This window comes from Phyllobates terribilis, unplaced genomic scaffold (assembly GCF_046119375.1).
Source record: "Phyllobates terribilis strain yellow unplaced genomic scaffold, ASM4611937v1 Scaffold_4__5_contigs__length_816908805, whole genome shotgun sequence".
NCBI lineage: Eukaryota > Metazoa > Chordata > Amphibia > Anura > Dendrobatidae > Phyllobates > Phyllobates terribilis.
The window spans coordinates 717887752-717910011 of NW_027362764.1; the positions used below are offsets into that span (position 1 = coordinate 717887752).

At 44.8% G+C, this 22260-nt stretch overlaps 1 protein-coding gene across 42 annotated transcripts in view; it reads left to right on the forward strand.

Annotated features, from left to right (window-relative positions):
* RIMS2 (regulating synaptic membrane exocytosis 2) overlaps positions 1-22260 on the forward strand; it is a 659880-nt gene that overhangs the window by 55406 nt on the left and 582214 nt on the right. For 26 of the 42 annotated variants that reach the window (XM_073679706.1, XM_073679709.1, XM_073679704.1 and 23 more), the window contains exons 2-3: positions 21575-21607; positions 22012-22098. The exons of 15 other annotated variants lie outside the window; for them this stretch is intronic. In XM_073679706.1, the coding sequence (XP_073535807.1) occupies positions 21575-21607; positions 22012-22098 (120 nt within the window). Of the gene's footprint in view, positions 1-21482; positions 21608-22011; positions 22099-22260 lie in introns of all 42 variants that reach the window. One more of the 42 variants, XM_073679707.1, reaches the window with a different exon arrangement.

Consider the following 22260-nt stretch of genomic DNA (forward strand, 5'->3'; position numbering starts at 1 on the left):
CTTAATGTTTTATAAAAATTGGTGTTTTTGCAACAGCTATTTCAGTTTGATATATGTAATAACTGTTGGACACAGTAATGTTTCTGCCTTGAAATGAGGTTTATTGTACTAACAGAAAATGTGCAATCTGCATTCTAACAAAATTTGTCAGGTGCATAAGTATGGGCACCCTTATCATTTTCTTGTTTTAAATACTCCTCCCTACTTTTTACTGACTTACTAAAGCTCTTTTTTTGGTTTTGTAACCTCATTGAGCTTTGAACTTCATAGCCAGGTGTATGCAATCATGAGAAAAGCTACTTAAAGTGGCCACTTGCAAGTTGTTCTCCTGTTTGAATCTCCTCTGAAGAGTGGCATCATGGGCTCCTCAAAACAACTGTCAAATGATCTGAAAACAAAGATTATTCAACATAGTTATTCAGGGGAAGGATACAAAAAGCTGTCTCAGAGATTTAACCTGTCAGTTTCCACTGTGAGGAATATAGTAAGGAAATGGAAGAACACAGGGACAGTTCTTGTTAAGGCCAGAAGTGGCAGGCCAAGAAAAACATCAGAAAGGCAGAGAAGAAGAATGGTGAGATCAGTCAAGGACAATCCTCAGACCACCTCCAGAGAGCTGCAGCATCAACTTGCTGCAGATGGTGTCACTGTGCATCGGTCAACTATACAACGCACTTTGCACAAGGAGAAGCTGTATGGGAGAGTGATGCGAAAGAAGCCGTTTCTGCAAGCACGCCACAAACAGAGTCAGCTGAGGTATGCAAAAGCACATTTAGAGAAGCCAATTTCTTTTTGGAAGAATGTCCTGTGGACTGATGAAACCAAGATTGAGTTGTTTGGTCATACAAAAAGGCGTTATGCATGGCGGCAAAAAAACACAGCATTCCAAGAAAAACATTTGCTACCCACAGTAAAATTTGGTGGAGGTTCCATCATGCTTTGGGGCTGTGTGGCCAATGCCGGCACTGGGAATCTTGTTAAAGTTGAGGGAAGCATGGATTCCACTCAGTATCAGCAGATTCTTGACAATAATGTTCAAGAATCAGTGACAAAGTTGAAGTTACGCAGGGGATGGATCTTTCAGCAAGACAATGATCCAAAACACCGCTCCAAATCTACTCAGGCATTCATGCAGAGGAACAAATACAATGTTCTGGAATGGCCATCCCAGTCCCCAGACCTGAATATCATTGAACATCTGTGGGATCATTTGAAGAGGGCTGTCCATGCTCGGCGACCATCAAACTTAACTGAACTGGAATTGTTTTGTAAAGAGGAATGGTCAAAAATACCTTCATCCAGGAAATCATTAAAAGCTACAGGAAGCGACTAGAGGCTGTTATTTTTGCAAAAGGAGGATCTACTAAATATTAATGTCACTTTTCTGGTGAGGCGCCCATACTTATGCACCTGTCAAATTTTGTTTGAATGCAGATTGCACATTTTGTGTTAGTACAATAAACCTCATTTCAAGGCAGAAACATTACTGTGTCCAACAGTTATTACATATATCAAACTGAAATAGCTGTTGCAAAAACACCAATTTTTATAAAACATTAAGCTTAAGATTAATAGGGGTGCCCAAACTTTTTCATATAACTGTATATGTGACTGACATGTTTCTGTCTATCTAATCTATGTGTGATGCTCTATTCTTTCTGTTGTAAATTGTCGGGTACCGGTGTATGCCGCTGCTGAATTGCCGGCTTTTCATGTCATTCTACATTATTCTTAGTTGTTTTCCTTCATGTAGAATTAACCTACAAGGAAAGAAAGGGTTTATTTTTATTCCGATATTTGTGTCCCATTGACTTGTATTGGTTTCCGGTATCGGAATCGGCGATATCCGATACTTTTTGGGTATCGGTCCGATCCAATCCGATCCGATATTTCCCGATATCGGAAGGTATCGCTCAACACTAGTGGGCAGGTATAGACTTGACATTTTTTTAGACAAATTTATCACTTTTTAAAAAGTTTGCTAAACTTTTGCTCAAGTCTACTTCATTGCCTTGGTGATGAGGATGAAAGGGATAGAGAAGTTTAAAATTTGCCTTATGTATGAAAAAAAATGCATTTTTCTATTGCTTTTATGAAGTTTTATATTAAAGGGTTAACTTATTCCCAATATCATAATGGCCTCTCATAATTATGTACAAATATTTTTATACAAATGTGCCAAATATAAGTCATTTTGAAATCTGAAACATTTTGAAGATATTACCCCATAATGATATTCCCCCTCATGACTTTACATACCCTCCATTGCCAATGAAATCTTCCTCCTGCAGTTCCAGACATTGGTCAAGCATGCATAGTAGCTTTACTCTGTCATTTATAGACTGCCGCTGTAGCACTTGCCAGATAACCCTCGCATGCATGGTTTTGCCATCCTGTATATCTGGTTGTGGCCCTTACTTTCACTCTCTCTCTCCCCCTCTCAGTAATGAAACTGCACTTGCACAGCTTTACTCAGTGATTTCCGAGCCAGCTTCCAGCACAGCTCAGCTCAGCTGTGCTGTGCCGGAGCTTGAATCAGCTTTGTGCTGTGCAGCGCTCGGCTCAGATTGTGGCATAACAGTGACGTGCTGCACTTCTCACATGCCATCCATGTGCAGTCCATGTGCTGTCCTTGATTAACATTGTAATGTATGGGAGAAACTCTGTAATTTTTTTTTTTTATACAAGAAAATAACTGATGAAACACTGATGGTAAAAACTGACAAATAGACCAAACACTGATGAAACTCAGATCCAAAACACTTATGAAATGCAAACCATTTTTTTTGTGGGGGTACGAGAAAAATCACTGACGTCTGAATGAGGCCTTGTGGTTTGTGCACACGCTGTCTTCTTCAGGTGGATTCCGCCTGAAAAAGCACCGCAAAAAATGAACATAATGCACAGCAATGTAAGAACAGCGGCATCTTAAAGACGTATAGTGCATATAGCCTTGTGTTGTACATTTTTATGCCCTGCTGGGAATAGTTTTTTTTACCTGCCCCTGTATCATTAAGGCCGAGGTCATGTTATCGTATAGCATCCAATGCGAGACACTTGGCTCAAACTCTGATGCGAGCGTGAGCCGAGTGTCATGCTACTGTGCTCCTACGTTCCCGTCTCCTGTGTTACATATAGTAACATATATTTTATGTGCATAACGATAATGTGCTTGTATTTTTGTGACCCATTTTTCTTCTTTTCCTGTAATCACACCGCGTCAACCAGTAACTGAACAACCTGGAGACTGCACGTGGACAATTAGTAGACAGATGACTCCCTTCCTATACTGCTTAGCTTTGTGCGTGTTTGCGACCCCCCTGTTGGGACATCCTCTCTTTACAAATGACCCCTTTCACTGGCGAACCTTCGCTGCTGTCACCTATGTATTATTTCACATTTACTATAGTTTGCCTTTATGTCATAGGGGTTAAAGTGATTAATTCTGGATTTCACAAGTAAAGCTCATGCGTCTAATAATGAAAAATTAAATATGATTCTCCAATATATATACTGTATATTTATTATTTTACTTTCTCACATTTTTCAAGATGTCTGCTAGCTGTCATTCGGGGGAAACCTTCATTGACAAAAATCTGTCCTGGTCTAGTGATGATCACACAAGTACACCTTTCATTACAGTGGAGGCCCCCCATGCACATTGGCGTATCGGTCGCCTCTGCAGAAATCGACATGTTCGGCCCGACAGTTGATGGTGGGTGAGATATGGACCTGGCATGTCCGATTTTGTACCGTTGATCCTTTTGTTCTGTAGAGATAAGCCTCCGCCAGTGATGTCTAACAGCGAGCGCCTCTCATAGAGAACACATGAGCGCTTGGTGGAGCAAGTGCTCCTGTGTATGGAGAAGTTGGTTGGGATAGGTGTCAGCCGAACGATGGTTATATCTACAGTGTATGGGGGGTTTAGCACTACAAAATTAGATTATTTCTACCCTGGTCCAATGACTTGTCCAGTCCTGTGTGGCAGTCAGTCTTCACTCCTTGGCCTGGCATCCTTTGGCCCCATGACGTCATGACATGACCTAGTAAGGTCCAGGGGTGCCCAGGATGCGTGCGCAGAAGTGAAGACTTGTTGCCACGGATTGGATTCCGAATCTGGGAAGTGAAATTCGAATTGTCCTTCTGTATCACTGAGTGATCACATGAACAGGACAGATTTTGTTCCAATGGGCAAAACATTGATTGACAGAAGCAAATGTCTTCATACAGAAAGTATATCGAAGGTGTGTTGGATGTTGCTATGCTTTCTATAAATCTCGGGCACGGGCAGTAAGACGGGAGCCTTGACACTAATACACATGACACCAGTAACAGTTGAATAGGTCTTTCCTTTCCTTCTGGGTGGAGGCACAAACTTGAACGTTACTTGGAAAATTCAAAGTTGCATTCACTGTACTTCCGGGCTCACTTGTATTCGATACCCCCTTGAAATCAGCAATTTCAGGCAACCTACCTAAGCCACAGCGCACACAATTTAGCGGTCTTCGCACAATGGCCGTGTCTCACACAAAGGACTCGTCCGTTCGGACGTGCTTCTGTATGGTCGTCTCACGATGAGTTTCTTCGCCCCTTCTCGCATTAGGGGCCCTCCTACTCTAGACCTTACGAGAATGGCACTTTCGCCTCCCACCCAGCAGCTCTTAAACGCTCTCAGTTCTGCGTCTCCTTACAGGCACAACTCTTCTGTGGCCCTCACTTAGCCAACCTCTCACTCTACATGGTGGCCCTTGATCTCATGGGTGACTGGTCTCCCATGCCCAGGACGGTCACAGAGACAATCTCTGCTCTTCATTACAAAGCCTGAGGCGGCACACCATGCTGAATATGCCCATTCCTCATTTATGCGTCTTGGGCTTTCTCAAGCAGCATGGCATTTACCTGACGCTGAAGCCTTTCGCTATTGACTTGAGCTAGCGGCATACACAACAGTTTATACACTTTCACAGCCCCTGCCTGTCCAGATCATGTGCCACACAGCACCAATCAGCTTGTTGATCGTTTGCGCCACAGAGGCATCACAAATCAACAATTTTCCTGCATACGGCTTCAGTTTATTCACAGCCACATAAGTGTTCACTCTCAGATGCAGTGCCGAGCCATTCATCAGGCGCCATCCTTGCACATTTTCCTAATCACTGCCCACTCATTGAATGTTCTCCAGAACACCACTCATACACATGACATAAATACAAGTCAACTGTGATAAATACTAAAAGAGAGTTACACCCAACATTGAGATCTAAGGGGTAATGTCTCTTCCTGTAGATAGTGACATGCCAACATGCTAGTGTAAAGAGACTTATAGGCCATGCAACGCTCCTCTGGGAAATGAAATATGCAAATTGCCTCTTCAAAGAGAAAGAAGACATGAATTTTAGTTCCACCTATTGAAAGTAGCAATCCTAAAAGTCATATCCTCTCTGAAGAGGCAATTTGTACACCCAACATAGGAAACATCAACATGGCTCAAACATTAATAAAATGCAAAAAACATTTAGTGGGGGCAGGATGGCCCAACAACTGTATTAACTGTCTTTTTTATTTACAATGTAGAAACTGGGAGTACCCTTTAATTGAGAGGATTTCTCCCAATGATATTAGCCTTATAGACAGGGTTACTCATTTCCACATCCATACTAACTCCTTGACTAGATCAATAGCATCTACCCTATCATTTCAGGGTAATCTTAGACTTTGGGACTGTGTTTTCAGCGTCTATGGTAGATACTAGGCAATAATCTTTCTGGACCACTTTGTTGGATTAGGACTTATCTACATCAAATAGTTAAGGCCCTCAAACACATTAAACTAAAGTCGTCCGGTATTGGCAGGAATGTGCGACAGTCTATTGTGTATGGAGACCTCCCAACTTATCCCTGGTAGACAATGTTGGGGGACAGAAGGATCCGGCTGGTTGGATTTCCAATGGCTGATCCTTTGGCTCTTCTTGGAGATAAGCCACTGTTGATATGGCAGATGCTCTCCCATAGAGAACACAGGAGAACTCAGCCAAGCCAAGCAGTCTTGCTTATGGGGGAATCGAGGAAGATGGTTGTAAGCCAAACGTCCATTTGGCTGACAGCTATCTAATATGTATGGGGCCGTAACCTTACAGTCGCCCCGATGTTTGTGGGTTTTCATATACACCTCTAAATTAGTGCAATGAGCAGATTAGTAGCATATTATTTTCCCTTACATTTCAGGGTAATCTTTGAGCTTGGCGCTGTGTTTTCATCGTATAGATCAGGGTTGTCAAACTCAAACACACAGAGGGCCAACATGAAAAACTTGGACAAAGTCGCGGGTCAACCAGTATACAGTATAATGGGCCCCACATAGTCCTCCATACAGAATAAAGGGCCCCACATAGTCCTCCATACAGAATAATGGCCCCACATAGTCCTCAATGCAGAATAATGGGCCCCACATAGTCCTCTATGCAGAATAATGGGCACCACATAGTCCTCCAAACAGTATAATGGACCCCACAATGTTCTCCATACAGTATAATGGGCCCCACATAGTCCTCCATACAGAATAAAGGGCCCCACATAGTCCTCCATACAGAATAATGGCCCCACATAGTCTTCTATACAGTATAATGGGCCCCACATAGTCCTCTATGCAGAATAATGGACCCACATAGTCCTCCATACAGTATAATGGGCCCCACATAGTCCTCCATAAAGAATAATGGGCCCCACATAGTCCTCCATAAAGAATAATGGGCCCCACATAGTCCTCTATAAAGAATAATGGGCCCCACATAGTCCTCCATACAGAATAATGTGCCCCACATAGTCCTCCATACAGAATAATGGGCCCCACATAGTCCTCCGTACAGTATAATGGCCCCACATAGTCCTCCATACAGAATAATGGCCCCACATAGTGCTCCATAGAGTATAATGGGACCCACATAGTGCTCCATACAGAATAATGGGCCCCACATAGTCCTCCATACAGTATAATGGTCCACATAGTCCTCCACACAGTATAATGGCCCCACATAGTCTTCCATACAGTATAATGGCCCCACATAGTCCTCTATACAGAATAATGGCCCAACATAGTCCTCTATACAGAATAATGGCCCAACATAGTCCTCAATGCAGAATAATGGGCCCCACATAGTCCTCTATGCAGAATAATGGGCACCACATAGTCCTCCAAACAGTATAATGGACCCCACAAAGTTCTCCATACAGTATAATGGGCCACACATAGTCCTCCATACAGAATAATGGGCCCCACATAGTCTTCCACAAAGAATTATGGCCCCACATAGTCTTCTATACAGTATAATGGGCCCCACATAGTCCTCTATGCAGAATAATGGACCCACATAGTCCTCCATAAAGAATAATGGGCCCCACATAGTCCTCCATAAAGAATAATGGGCCCCACATAGTCCTCCATAAAGAATAATGGGCCCCACATAGTCCTCCATAAAGAATAATGGGCCCCACATAGTCCTCCATACAGAATAATGGGCCCCACATAGTCCTCCATACAGAATAATGGGCCCCACATAGTCCTCCGTACAGTATAATGGCCCCACATAGTTCTCCATACAGAATAATGGCCCCACATAGTGCTCCTTAGAGTATAATGGGACCCACATAGTGCTCCTTACAGAATAATGGGCCCCACATAGTCCTCCATACAGTATAATGGCCCCACATAGTCCTCCACACAATATAATGGCCCCACATAGTCTTCCATACAGTATAATGGCCCCATATAGTCCTCTATACAGTATAATGGGCCCACATAGTCCTCCATACAGAATAATAGCCCTACATAGTCTTCCATACAGAATAATGGGCCCCACACAGTCCTCCATACAGTATAATGGGCCCCACATAGTCCTCCATACAGAATAATGGACCCCACATAGTCCTCCATACAGAATAATTGCCCCACATAGTCCTCCATACAGAATAATAGGCCTCACATAGTCCTCCATACAGAATAATAGGCCTCATAGTCCTCCATACAGAATAATGGGCCTCACATAGTCCTCCATACAGAATAATGGGCCCCACATAGTGCTCCATGCAGAATAATGGGCCCCACATAGCCCTCCATACAGTATAATGGCCCCACATAGTCCTCCATACAGAATAATGGCCCCACATAGTGCTCCATAGAGTATAATGGGCCCCACATAGTGCTCCATACAGAATAATGGGCCCCACATAGTCCTCCTTACATTATAATTGCCCCCCATAGTCTTCCATACAGTATAATGGCCCCACATAGTCCTCCATACAGTATAATGGCCCCACATAGTCCTCCTTAAAGTATAATGGACCCCACATAGTTCTCTATACAGTATAATGGGCCCACATAGTCCTCCATACAGTATAATGGCCCCACATAGTCCTCCATACGGAATAATGGCCCCACATAGTGCTCCATAGAGTATAATGGGCCCCACATTGTCCTCCATACAGTATAATGGCCCCACATAGTCCTCCATACAGTATAATGGCCCCACATAGTCCTCCATACAGAATAATGGCCCCACATAGTCCTCCATACAGTATAATGGGCCCCACATAGTCCTCCATACAGAATAATGGCCCCACATAGTCCTCTATACAGAATAATGGGCCCCACATAGTCCTCCGTACAGTATAATGGCCCCACATAGTTCTCCATACAGAATAATGGCCCCACATAGTGCTCCTTAGAGTATAATGGGACCCACATAGTGCTCCTTACAGAATAATGGGCCCCACATAGTCCTCCATACAGTATAATGGCCCCACATAGTCCTCCACACAGTATAATGGCCCCACATAGTCTTCCATACAGTATAATGGCCCCATATAGTCCTCTATACAGTATAATGGGCCCACATAGTCCTCCATACAGAATAATAGCCCTACATAGTCTTCCATACAGAATAATGGGCCCCACACAGTCCTCCATACAGTATAATGGGCCCCACATAGTCCTCCATACAGAATAATGGACCCCACATAGTCCTCCATACAGAATAATTGCCCCACATAGTCCTCCATACAGAATAATAGGCCTCACATAGTCCTCCATACAGAATAATAGGCCTCACATAGTCCTCCATACAGAATAATGGGCCTCACATAGTCCTCCATACAGAATAATGGGCCCCACATAGTGCTCCATGCAGAATAATGGGCCCCACATAGCCCTCCATACAGTATAATGGCCCCACATAGTCCTCCATACAGAATAATGGCCCCACATAGTGCTCCATAGAGTATAATGGGCCCCACATAGTGCTCCATACAGAATAATGGGCCCCACATAGTCCTCCTTACAGTATAATTGCCCCCCATAGTCCTCCATACAGTATAATGGCCCCACATAGTCCTCCATACAGTATAATGGCCCCACATAGTCCTCCATAAAGTATAATGGACCCCACATAGTCCTCTATACAGTATAATGGGCCCACATAGTCCTCCATACAGTATAATGGCCCCACATAGTCCTCCATACGGAATAATGGCCCCACATAGTGCTCCATACATTATAATGGCCCCACATAGTCCTCCATACAGAATAATGGCCCCACATAGTCCTCCATACAGTATAATGGGCCCCACATAGTCCTCCATACAGAATAATGGCCCCACATAGTCCTCTATACAGAATAATAGGCCTCACATAGTCCTCTATACAGTATAATGGCCCCACATAGTCCTCCATACATTATAATGGCCCCACATAGTCCTCCATACAGAATACTGAAGACACCATTATTATATAAATGGCACATAATGGGTGGGTGCCAGTTGCAGATATTTTACAATGGGGACTAGGAGCTTTTGAAGGGTTATTCCCAACATTGAAAGTTTCAGATCCTTGAGGGATGTCCTCCGTCTGGCACTGATTTTGAGATGGGGTTCTATAACGCCCCATCAGAATGGTGCAGTGACCGCGCATGCTCGCTAACGTTATGCAGGACACAGTTGCGCTCAGCTTTCTCAAGCAGTCCCATGCAAAATGAAGGAGAGGAGTCGCGCATGGGCGGTCACAGCTCCATTTCAACAGGGCATTTTTGGCGCCCCGTCTTCAGGATCAATGGGGTTCCAAATGGCTTACGAATAGATGATAACTTTCAATGTTGGGAATAACCCTTTAAGTAAAACCTCAGGGTAAAATGATATTTTCTCGTGATTCCTGAGACGGAGAGCTCCGCTGCTGTTGAGGCGGGGGGAGCACGTGTTACTGCGCCTTTCATTGTATAATTTTACTTATAAATAGTGTCTTTAAAAATGTGCCTGTTAAAAAAGGAAATGTGGACGGTGCCGAGGCTGGAAATGAATGACAACCGCAATTAGACATGAATGGGGAGAGATGTAATTAGCTGGAAACAGGAAACTCGAAATCCTGCTTCCCAGTTGTGCTTTGTGAGCTGAATAGAGCAAATCTGTGAATCAGGGGATCTTAATAAGCAATTCAGAGAGCGAGAAAAATGATCTTCTGGTGCTCACAGGCAGAATACATACCGTGCGGAGAAACAGGCACTGCTGTATAGCAATGCACTTACTACAGGTACTGTGGAAAGGCGCTCTTCACAGAATGAGAGCCGAGCACTGATTGGTTGCTCCAAGCCAAAGAAGTGCAATGTTTTTCTTTTTGAAGAATAAGGGGACAGATTCCTGTTCACGAGTGGTAGAACCATCATCATCCTTTTGACAAAGAAGTTTTGCAGCCTCTGAGGATTTCACTGATGTTTTTTTGCAACTGAAATGTGCATTATGATGTTCTGCAGCAGCTGAATTATAGACAACACACAGTAGCTGCTGAAGAACCTCTTTTGTTATACAGTGAGAAAGCACTACTTTGTCCATCAGTGGTTGAAGCAGGTAAAGGAACTTCCTACTCGAAGAGATCAGCAGTGCCAGTCAGTGGCGTAACTTGAAGCTCACGGCCGTAATGCAAATACTCCATCAGGGCCCCAACTAATCTGTCTCTAGCAGCAGACACCAAGACTGATTACAGGAAGTGGGGACAGGTCTTTGTCTCTCTGCTCCTGCTCTCCTGTTGGTCAAACTGTATACAGGCATAAAAAAGATAAAGACTTTCAGTTTGGGGCAGGCAAGCCGTTGGCAGGCACAATGTATGTTGGAAAGCATGATCCAGCACCCACAGCGCTGACAGAATGCCAAAGAACCACCCACTTAAAAAGAGTGGATAGCAAGTTACATGGCATGAGAATCATGACAGTTCCTAGTCATAGTAGCCTGACTGATCTTTGTCTCTCTGCTCCTGATCTCCTGTCTGTCAAACTGTATACTGGCATAACAAAGATAAAGACTTTCAGTTTGAGGCAAGCAAGCCATTGGCAGACCCAATGTATGCTAGAAAGTAAGTTCCAGCACTCATAGTGCTGAAAGAATGCTGTAGAACAGCCCATTGAAGAAGAGTAGATGGCAAGTTACTTGGCATGAGCATCATGACAGTTCTTAGACATATTAGACTGACGGATCTTTGTCTCTCTGCTCCTGCTCTCCTGTCTGTCAAACTGCATACAGGCATAACAAATATAAAGACTTTCAGTTTGGGGCAAGCAAGCCATTGGTAGACACAGTGTATACTAGAAAGTAAGTTCCAGCACTCATAGTGCTGACAAAATGCTGAAGACCCGCACACTCAGTATGGCATGTGAATCATGACAGTTCCCAGACTTATTATACGGACAGATCTTTGCCTCTCTGCTCTTGCTCTCCTGTCTGACAAACTGTATACAGGCATAACAAAGATACAGACTTTCATATTGGGGCAGGCAAGCCATTAGCAGGCACAATGTATACTGGAAAGTAAGTTCCAGCACTCATAGTACTGATAGAATGCCGAAGAACCGCCCACTCAAAAAGACAGTTCTTAGACATATTAGACTGGTATATGCACCAAAAACCGTTTTAACTTGTAGGGGGCGAAGATGGCAGCATGAATGTTCTTTACTACAGGATCTGTGTGAAAGGACAGGTACTCACATGGTACTACAAGTGTCAGCATTCTGCGGCATGTGCTGCCTAGCTGTGTGTTCGTTTGCCTTTGCTTGTCACTTCCAGCTTTGTGTCTGGATCCTCGCTGCTTTCTCACTATATAAATATAATTCCAAATTTAAACGTTGCTCGGCCAAATTTGGCTAGACAAGATAACGGCAATCAATTCCTACTTTCACTTCACTGCTTTTAAATATAGAATCAGAGCATGGAGCTAATTTTGGAAGCCGAGAAATCAAAGGCTGTAATGTGAGTCGTTTTTGTGGATTATTCCGGAGCCTTTGTCATCTAAAGTGGACTCTGCGTCCAGCAAATACTGATATTGTCAGGGTGATATGAATGGGTGGTGGTAGCCTCTGTGGTTTAGCAAGTAAACCCCATAAAACCCCTCTGTTCTATGGAGAAATACCATCCCGTATGTAAGGGATCAGATATTTGTTCAGGATTTTCTATGGGATTATGAAGCAACTCTGATCCTATTAATTCACCCTCCATTGTGCATACCAATGAGGGCGGATGAGAACCTGGCAGATCCTGCCTCGGTTCTCCTTCACCTGTATTGGTGGGAAATGGCAGATAATGCATGGTATACACCACTCAACGTCTCAGAACCAACGTATTAGACTGGTTAGGAAGCGATTCATCAATTAAAAGCAATTTTATTGAAATGATTAAAACAATACAATAAAATAAGCAAAATGATGTAGGGACGCTGACCTATATTTAAATGCTATTATGATACAATTATTTCCATTGGAGGAACTATCTTAGAATACAAAAGGTATAATAACAGCCTTACAGATATGCCTTATAGGTATTATTAATATCAACACCTTGGTCTAAGTCAATAATAACCCCCAGTGGGTATAATCTATACAAGACTCAATTAAAGACATGCCAAAGGTGAGTATTAAATGTATCCAAGGTAGATATTTGGTAAGTCAAATGTTCCACCAAAGTAATGCTGGAATTCACCATATATTGAAATGGGCTCCGTTGATATACATATACATAATCATGAGCAGTTATACATATAAGGTGAGATACCTATGGTATAAACATCCCCCAAATAAAGTCCAAGTTGGACCGTCAGTGTCTCTCACCCCAACGCGCGTTTCGCCGCCAGCTAATTCTGGGGCATATCTGTAAGGCTGTTATTATACCTTTTGTATTATACCTTTTGTATTTGTATTCGAAGATGTTTCCCCCATTGGAAATGATTGTATTAGAATAGCATTGAAATATACAGTACAGACCAAACGTTTGGACACACCTTCTCATTTAAAGATTTTTCTGTATTTTCATGACTATGAAAATTGTACATTCACACTGAAGGCATCAAAACTATGAATTAACACATGTGGAATTATATACTTAAAAAAGTGTGAAACAACTGAAAATATGTCTTATATTCTAGGTTCTTCAAAGTAGCCACCTTTTGCTTTGATGATTGCTTTGCACACTCTTGGCATTCTCTTGATGAGCTTCAAGAGGTAGTCACCGGAAATGGTCCTCCAACAATCTTGGAGTTCCCAGAGATGCTTAGCACTTGTTGGCCCTTTTGCCTTCACTCTGCGGTCCAGCTCACCCCAAACCATCTCGATTGGGTTCAGGTCTGGTGACTGTGGAGGCCAGGTCATCTGGCGTAGCACCCCATCACTCTCTTTGTTGGTCAAATAGCCCTTACATAGCCTGGAGGTGTGTTTGGGGTCATTGTCCTGTTGAAAAATAAATGATGGTCCAACTAAACACAAACCGGATGGAATAGCATGCCGCTGCAAGATGCTGTGGTAGCCATGCTGGTTCAGTATGCCTTCAATTTTGAATAAATCCCAAACAGTGTCACCAGCAAAGCACCCCCACACCATCACACCTCCTCCTCCATGCTTCACGGTGGGAACCAGGCATGTAGAGTCCATCCGTTCACCTTTTCTGCGTCGCACAAAGACGCGGTGGTGGAACTAAAGATCTCAAATTTGGACTCATCAGACCAAAGCACAGATTTCCACTGGTCTAATGTCCATTCCTTGTGTTCTTTAGCCCAAACAAGTCTCTTCTGCTTGTTGCCTGTCCTTAGCAGTGGTTTCCTAGCAGCTATTTTACCATAAAGGCCTGCTGCACAAAGTCTCCTCTTAACAGTTGTTGTAGAGATGTGTCTGCTGCTAGAACTCTGTGTGGCATTGACCTGGTCTCTAATCTGAGCTGCTGTTAACCTGCGATTTCTGAGGCTGGTGACTCGGATAAATTTATCCTCAGAAGCAGAGGTGACTCTTGGTCTTCCTTTCCTGGGGTGGTCCTCATGTGACTGACTGACCTTCTTTTCTTAAAGTAATAATGGCCATTCGTTTTTCTTTACTTAGCTGCTTTTTTCTTGTCATAATACAAATTCTAAGTCTATTCAGTAGGACTATCAGCTGTGTATCCACCTGACTTCTGCACAACACAACTGATGGTCCCAACCCCATTTATAACGCAAGAAATCCCACTTATTAAACCTGACAGGGCACACCTGTGAAGTGAAAACCATTTCCGGTGACTACCTCTTGAAGCTCATCAAGAGAATGCCAAGAGTGTGCAAAGCAGTCATCAAAACAAAAGGTGGCTACTTTGAAGAACCTAGAATATAAGACATATTTTCAGTTGTTTCACACTTTTTTTTGTTAAGTATATAATTCCACATGTGTTAATTCATAGTTTTGATGCCTTCAGTGTGAATGTACAATTTTCATAGTCATGAAAATACAGAAAAATCTTTAAATGAGAAGGTGTGTCCAAACTTTTGGTCTGTACTGTAGCTCAGCATCCCCTCTATGGCCTTTTTCTTATTTTATTGTATTGTTTTAAGAATTTCAATAAAATTGGTTTTAATTGATGGATCGCTTCATAACTCAGTCTAATATGTTGGTTCTGAGACGTTGAGTGGTATTTAGTGTGGAGTGCCATTTTGTTTATTGAGGACACTGGTAATTACTTCATTGTATATGTAAGGCGTGCCGCCTGAGCCAGGTGGAGCTTGTCAGATGCATTGTATATGTAAGGCGTGCCGCCTGAGCCAGGTGGAGCTTGTCAGATGCATTGTATATGTAAGGTGTGTCGCCTGAGCCAGGTGGAGCTTGTCAGATGCATTGTATATGTAAGGTGTGTCGCCTGAGCCAGGTGGAGCTTGTCAGATGCATTGTATATGTAAGGCGTGCCGCCTGAGCCAGGTGGAGCTTGTCAGATGCATTGTATATGTAAGGTGTGTCGCCTGGGCCAGGTGGAGCTTGTCAGATGCATTGTATATGTAAGGTGTGTCGCCTGGGCCAGGTGGAGCTTGTCAGATGCATTGTATATGTAAGGTGTGTCGCCTGGGCCAGATGGAGCTTGTCAGATGCATTGTATATGTAAGGCGTGCCGCCTGAGCCAGGTGGAGCTTGTCAGATGCATTGTATGTGTAAGGCGTGCCGCCTGAGCCAGGTGGAGCTTGTCAGATGCATTGTATATGTAAGGTGTGCCGCCTGAGCCAGATGGAGCTTGTCAGATGCATTGTATGTGTAAGGCGTGCCGCCTGAGCCAGATGGAGCTTGTCAGATGCATTGTATGTGTAAGGCGTGCCGCCTGAGCCAGGTGGAGCTTGTCAGATGCATTGTATATGTAAGGCGTGCCGCCTGAGCCAGGTGGAGCTTGTCAGATGCATTGTATGTGTAAGGCGTGTCGCCTGAGCCAGGTGGAGCTTGTCAGATGCATTGTATATGTAAGGCGTGTCGCCTGAGCCAGGTGGAGCTTGTCAGATGCATTGTATATGTAAGGCGTGCCGCCTGAGCCAGGTGGAGCTTGTCAGATGCATTGTATATGTAAGGCGTGCCGCCTGAGCCAGGTGGAGCTTGTCAGATGCATTGTATATGTAAGGCGTGCCGCCTGAGCCAGGTGGAGCTTGTCAGATGCATTGTATATGTAAGGCGTGCCGCCTGAGCCAGGTGGAGCTTGTCAGATGCATTGTATATGTAAGGCGTGCCGCCTGAGCCAGGTGGAGCTTGTCAGATGCATTGTATATGTAAGGCGTGCCGCCTGAGCCAGGTGGAGCTTGTCAGATGCATTGTATATGTAAGGCGTGCCGCCTGAGCCAGGTGGAGCTTGTCAGATGCATTGTATATGTAAGGTGTGTCGCCTGGGCCAGGTGGAGCTTGTCAGATGCATTGTATGTGTAAGGCGTGTCGCCTGAGCCAGGTGGAGCTTGTCAGATGCATTGTATGTGTAAGGCGTGCCGCCTGAGCCAGGTGGAGCTTGTCAGATGCATTGTATATGTAAGGCGTGCCGCCTGAGCCAGGTGGAGCTTGTCAGATGCATTGTATATGTAAGGTGTGCCGCCTGAGCCAGGTGGAGCTTGTCAGATGCATTGTATATGTAAGGCGTGCCGCCTGAGCCAGGTGGAGCTTGTCAGATGCATTGTATATGTAAGGCGTGCCGCCTGAGCCAGGTGGAGCTTATCAGATGCATTGTATATGTAAGGCGTGCCGCCTGAGCCAGGTGGAGCTTGTCAGATGCATTGTATGTGTAAGGCGTGCCGCCTGAGCCAGGTGGAGCTTATCAGATGCATTGTATATGTAAGGCGTGCCGCCTGAGCCAGGTGGAGCTTGTCAGATGCATTGTATATGTAAGGCGTGCCGCCTGAGCCAGGTGGAGCTTGTCAGATGCATTGTATGTGTAAGGCGTGCCGCCTGAGCCAGGTGGAGCTTATCAGATGCATTGTATATGTAAGGCGTGCCGCCTGAGCCAGGTGGAGCTTGTCAGATGCATTGTATATGTAAGGCGTGCCGCCTGAGCCAGGTGGAGCTTGTCAGATGCATTGTGTATGTAAGGTGTGTCGCCTGGGCCAGGTGGAGCTTGTCAGATGCATTGTGTATGTAAGGTGTGTCGCCTGGGCCAGGTGGAGCTTGTCAGATGCATTGTATGTGTAAGGCGTGTCGCCTGAGCCAGGTGGAGCTTGTCAGATGCATTGTATGTGTAAGGTGTGCCGCCTGAGCCAGGTGGAGCTTGTCAGATGCATTGTACAGTATATGTAAGGCGTGCCGCCTGAGCCAGGTGGAGCTTGTCAGATGCATTGTATATGTAAGGCGTGCCGCCTGAGCCAGGTGGAGCTTGTGCCATAAATACTGGGCATAAATACTGTATCACGTACTGTAGCTATATAATGTGGTTGAAAATAGTCATATGCCCATCAAGTTTAACTGGGACATGTCGAGAAAAAAATACTGACCAATTCTTTTACTCTTGTTGATCCAGAAGAAGAATTAACATATAAAGGATGAGCTACTTTGCCCTTAAAGGGAATCTGTCACTAGCTTTTTGCTTTGTAATCTGAAAACAGTATGATGTAGGGACTGAGACGCTGATTCCAGTGATGTATCTCTTACTGTGCCTGTCATTTTGTTACAATCACTGTTTTCTCTGCAGCTGATCTAGCAGTGCTGAGCCCTGTATAACCCCGCCTACACCATTGATTGGCAGCTGTCTGTGTACACTGCCCAAAAGCTGCCAATCAGTAGAGAGGGTGGGGGTTACACAGAGGGGTTGACTAGGAGGCACAAGACACCTAGTCCTATAGTGATCTCATGTGGATAAAACACTGATTTTATAGAAACAACAACTTACAGCCAAGTAAGTGACACATGCCTGGAATCAGGCTCTCGGCCTGTACATCATGCTGCTCTCAGATGACATATCAAAACCTTTTGGCGGAGTCACTTTAAAAGAAATACCTTCCTTCCTAAGCCAATGGGGGCCCATTCTATGAAATATTTTTTTCCATAAGCATTTACGATATTCAAAACCTCCTATATCTAAAGGGGTCAGATTTGTTGCAGATTTCAGCGTGGATTCAGCCCTAAAGCTCTTTTCTATTGGCCACTGTTTTGAAACTGGCCAGGAACGCTGGAGTGAACTCTTACCTCCTAATCATGGCTCAGTGCCTACATGCTAGACAGCAGTAGTGGTCGGTCTCTTAGGCAACATGCTGTAAACTAAAGAAAAGTGTAATTATCCGATGCAAATTTTAATAAGTGGTAAATTGCAAAAGTGCTGGTATTTACAAGAACTATCCAATAATACCCATCTATGAAGATGGGAATGGCCCTTTAAATGGGTTGTCCACTTTAGAAAGTCTCCAGGTTCTTCAACGTAGAGAGTGTCTACATAAAGCATCTCTCGCTCTGCAGAACCTGTCTTTTTGATTTGCATAGACACTGTGTAATGCTTAATTTCTCCTGAGGCGGCGCTGTAGGGAAAATGAACACTTACTTCCAGGTATCAAAGCTGATCCCGGTTGATTGACAATGGTCCATGGAGGAGGGAACTTTGTGATCTGCTTATTGTAAAGGAACCCAACTAACATTGTATATAACCTCTATCTGGTTTGGTTTCCTATCCTAAATCATGTGGCAAAGCCCCATTAAGGGGTCGATATTGACTTTTAGGATTGCTACCTCCTGTACTAGAGGTTCTGTCCTCTTCTTCTCTGAAGAAGCCATTTGCTCAATCTTTCTTGGGAAATCAGGGTTTATGTGTTTTGGATTTGTTGCTTGTGTTTGCCCCTCTGAGTCGAGGACCTTTTATATTGTTGATTTGACGTTTTAAGGTTTGTTTGTTTTTTACGTCGATTCCTGTTGAGTTTTTCCAAAAAAATGCGTGTAAAATAAAAATGCCTGATATCTGTGAATAACTTGTAGTTATGTATAAAGGTCTGTATGTTTGTCCGATGTCATGGTGATATTCATCTTCGGGGCATTAAGTAATTTGTGCAAATTATCACTGCGGCAATTTTCAAAACTGAGAATGGTGGTAGTGGTCGTAACACAGAGAGAGTTGTTCTTGTCCATAATATGACTGCAACGCCGGCTGGTTGGGTTTTAGTGGCCTTCATGTACTGTTAGACTTGATTGAATTGGAAAGGTATTTGCAATGTGATCAGCAGGATTTTTGGGGGCTGAGAACGCAATGTTAATAGCTTGTACATAATTCCTCCTGCAAAATAAAGTGATGTTACTACAATTTTCACTGCATTTAAGAAGTGGTGAAGTTCTAGACCCGGAGTGTGAAACTAAAATGGGGACACTTAACAGGGTTTTTTTTAAGGCGTGAGCTGCGGCCAGGTACTGCACATCTGCCCTCTATCCAAATCAATAGGGGGTGCAGTACCTGGCCGCAGCCACTATCCCATAGACGGAACTGTGCTGTACATCTCCATAACTGAACTGTTCCGACAGCCACCGACATAGAACTACTGATCGGTGGGGGTGCCGGACGTTGTACCCCCACCCATCAGACATTGATGACCTTTTATAAGGATAGGACCTCAATGTTAAAGTAGTGGACAACCTCTTTAAGTGTTTATCCCATGAACAACATTTATCATGTCTCCACCGCTGAGACCCTCTCTGATCACTAGAACAGGCGTGCCGTGTCCCCAACCCACTCCGTTGTGTGAAGCTCTAGTGGGCATGTGTGACCAACCCTTCATTAACTTCTATGGGAGTAGAAGTGCGTATGAGTGACCCCCACTCCTCTATGGGAGCAGAAGTGCATATGAGTGACTCCCACTCCTCTATGGGAGCAGAAGTGCGTATGAATGACCCCCACTCCTCTATGGGAGCAGAAGTGCGTATGAATGACCCCCACTCCTCTATGAGAGCAGAAGTGCATATGAGTGACCCCCACTCCTCTATGGGAGCAGAAGTGCGTATGAGTGACCCCCACTCCTCTATGGGAAGAGAAATGCGTATGAGTGACCCCCACTCCTCTATGGGAGCAGAAGTGCGTATGAGTGACCCCCACTCCTCTATGGGAAGAGAAATGCGTATGAGTGACCCCCACTCCTCTATGGGAGCAGAAGTGCGTATGAATGACCCCCACTCCTCTATGGGAGCAGAAGTGCGTATGAGTGACCCCCCTCCTCTATGGGAGCAGAAGTGCGTATGAGTGACCCCCACTCCTCTATGGGAGCAGAAGTGCGTATGAATGACCCCCACTCCTCTATGAGAGCAGAAGTGCATATGAGTGACCCCCACTCCTCTATGGGAGCAGAAGTGCGTATGAGTGACCCCCACTCCTCTATGGGAAGAGAAATGCGTATGAGTGACCCCCACTCCTCTATGGGAGCAGAAGTGCGTATGAGTGACCCCCACTCCTCTATGGGAGCAGAAGTGCGTATGAGTGACCCCCACTCCTCTATGGGAGCAGAAGTGCGTATGAGTGAACCCCACTCCTCTATGGGAGCAGAAGTGCGTATGAGTGACCCTCACTCCTCTATGGGAGCAGAAGTGCGTATGAAAGACCCCCACTCCTCTATGGGAGCAGAAGTGCGTATGAGTGACCCCTACTCCTCTATGGGAGCAGAAGTGCGTATGAGTGACCCCCACTCCTCTATGGGAGCAGAAGTGCGTATGAGTGACCCCCACTCCTCTTTGGGAACAGAAGTGCGTATGAGTGAACCCCCTCCTCTATGGGAGCAGAAGTGCGTATGAGTGACCCCCACTCCTCTATGGGAGCAGAAGTGCGTATGAGTGACCCCCACTCCTATTTGGGAACAGAAGTGCGTATGAGTGTCCCCCACTCCTCTTTGGGAACAGAAGTGCGTATGAGTGACCCCCCTCCTCTCTGGGAGCAGAAGTGTGTATGAGTGACCCCCACTCCTCTATGGGAGCAGAAGTGTGTATGAGTGACCCCCACTCCTCTATGAGAGCAGAAGTGTGTATGAGTGACCCCCACTCCTCTATGGGAGCAGAAGTGTGTATGAGTGACCCCCACTCCTCTATGGGAGCAGAAGTGTGTATGAGTGACCCCCACTCCTCTCTGGGAGCAGAAGTGTGTATGAGTGACCCCCAGTCCTCTATGGGAGCAGAAGTGTGTATGAGTGACCCCCACTCCTCTATGGGAGCAGAAGTGCGTATAAGTGACCCCCACTCCTCTATGGGAGCAGAAGTGCGTATGAAAGACCCCCACTCCTCTATGGGAGCAGAAGTGCGTATGAGTGACCCCTACTCCTCTATGGGAGCAGAAGTGCGTATGAGTGACCCCCACTCCTCTATGGGAGCAGAAGTGCGTATGAGTGACCCCCACTTCTCTATGGGAGCAGAAGTGCGTATGAGTGACCCCCACTCCCATAGTAAGCGAACAGATCGGTGATCACACATGCGCACTACTGCTACATTCGCATGGGTCATTTTCAGAATCATGGGTGGCCCACCCATTCTGTGGTTTGGTTGTTCATGGGGTAGCCCCTTTACCTCATGCTTTGTAATCTACATGGTTAATATGTATCATCCATTGCTTGCTACATCCACATCCTTCAGTAGTTTGAGTCCATTATACAGGCAAAAAGCTGCATTTTTAGCCCGTTTATAATAATTTCATTTAGTGCATCCTAAAAGTTTTGATTTCCAGTTTTCTCTTTCATTCTTCACTGTTCCTCTACCACAGTTCCCTTTTGGTGATATAACGCGCCCCACAATGTCACCCCGCTGGGGCATTTGCTGTATGTTGCACTCAGCTGTGCACACTTATCTTTTTAGGGTGAAAGAAGAACAAAAACCTCAACTCTCACAGTAAGTAACGCCTCTCCCGGTGCAGTAGGCTTGACTTTTTTATGTTTGTTGTTTTTGTTTTGCTGTGTTTTGCTTCCTGCATACTTTGGTGGTGTTAGGTGACCGTAGTCCTTGATAGGCTGCATTTAGTATGTCTTGTGCTTCTTGACTGGCTTGTAAGATGGCTACATGCAGCTTTCTTACCCCATCCACATTCGTTGGATGTAGACACCTCTGCCTGCTTGTGGACTAGTTTTCTATGTAAGACCTGTATTCCTCTTCTCTCGCTGGCTGAGTTTTGAAGCTGCCATTCTTCTCCATCGGCTACCAGCTTTCCCTTTCCGCTTTTCTGTAGTGATTGGGGGAGACGTTTCGGGCCTGTCGCTTGTTGGTTATAAAGATGCATTATTTGCTTATTCAAACAGGTGGTTTCCCTTTAGTGGGATCACTGAACTGGTTAATAACGTTCTACTGCCACAACCAAAGCAGCAAAATGAGAAGGAGCCGGAGAAGTAAGTAAGCTGCTTCGCTTAGATTAAGCGCAAACTATGTAGCATTTGTGCAAACCACAGGATCGTATTTGGGAAGTGCGCTTACACAGTCACTACCTGTTTACCCCTATAGAAGTGCATTGCTCTCTGCTCCTCGGTTTACCAGTGCATACAGTAAGCGAG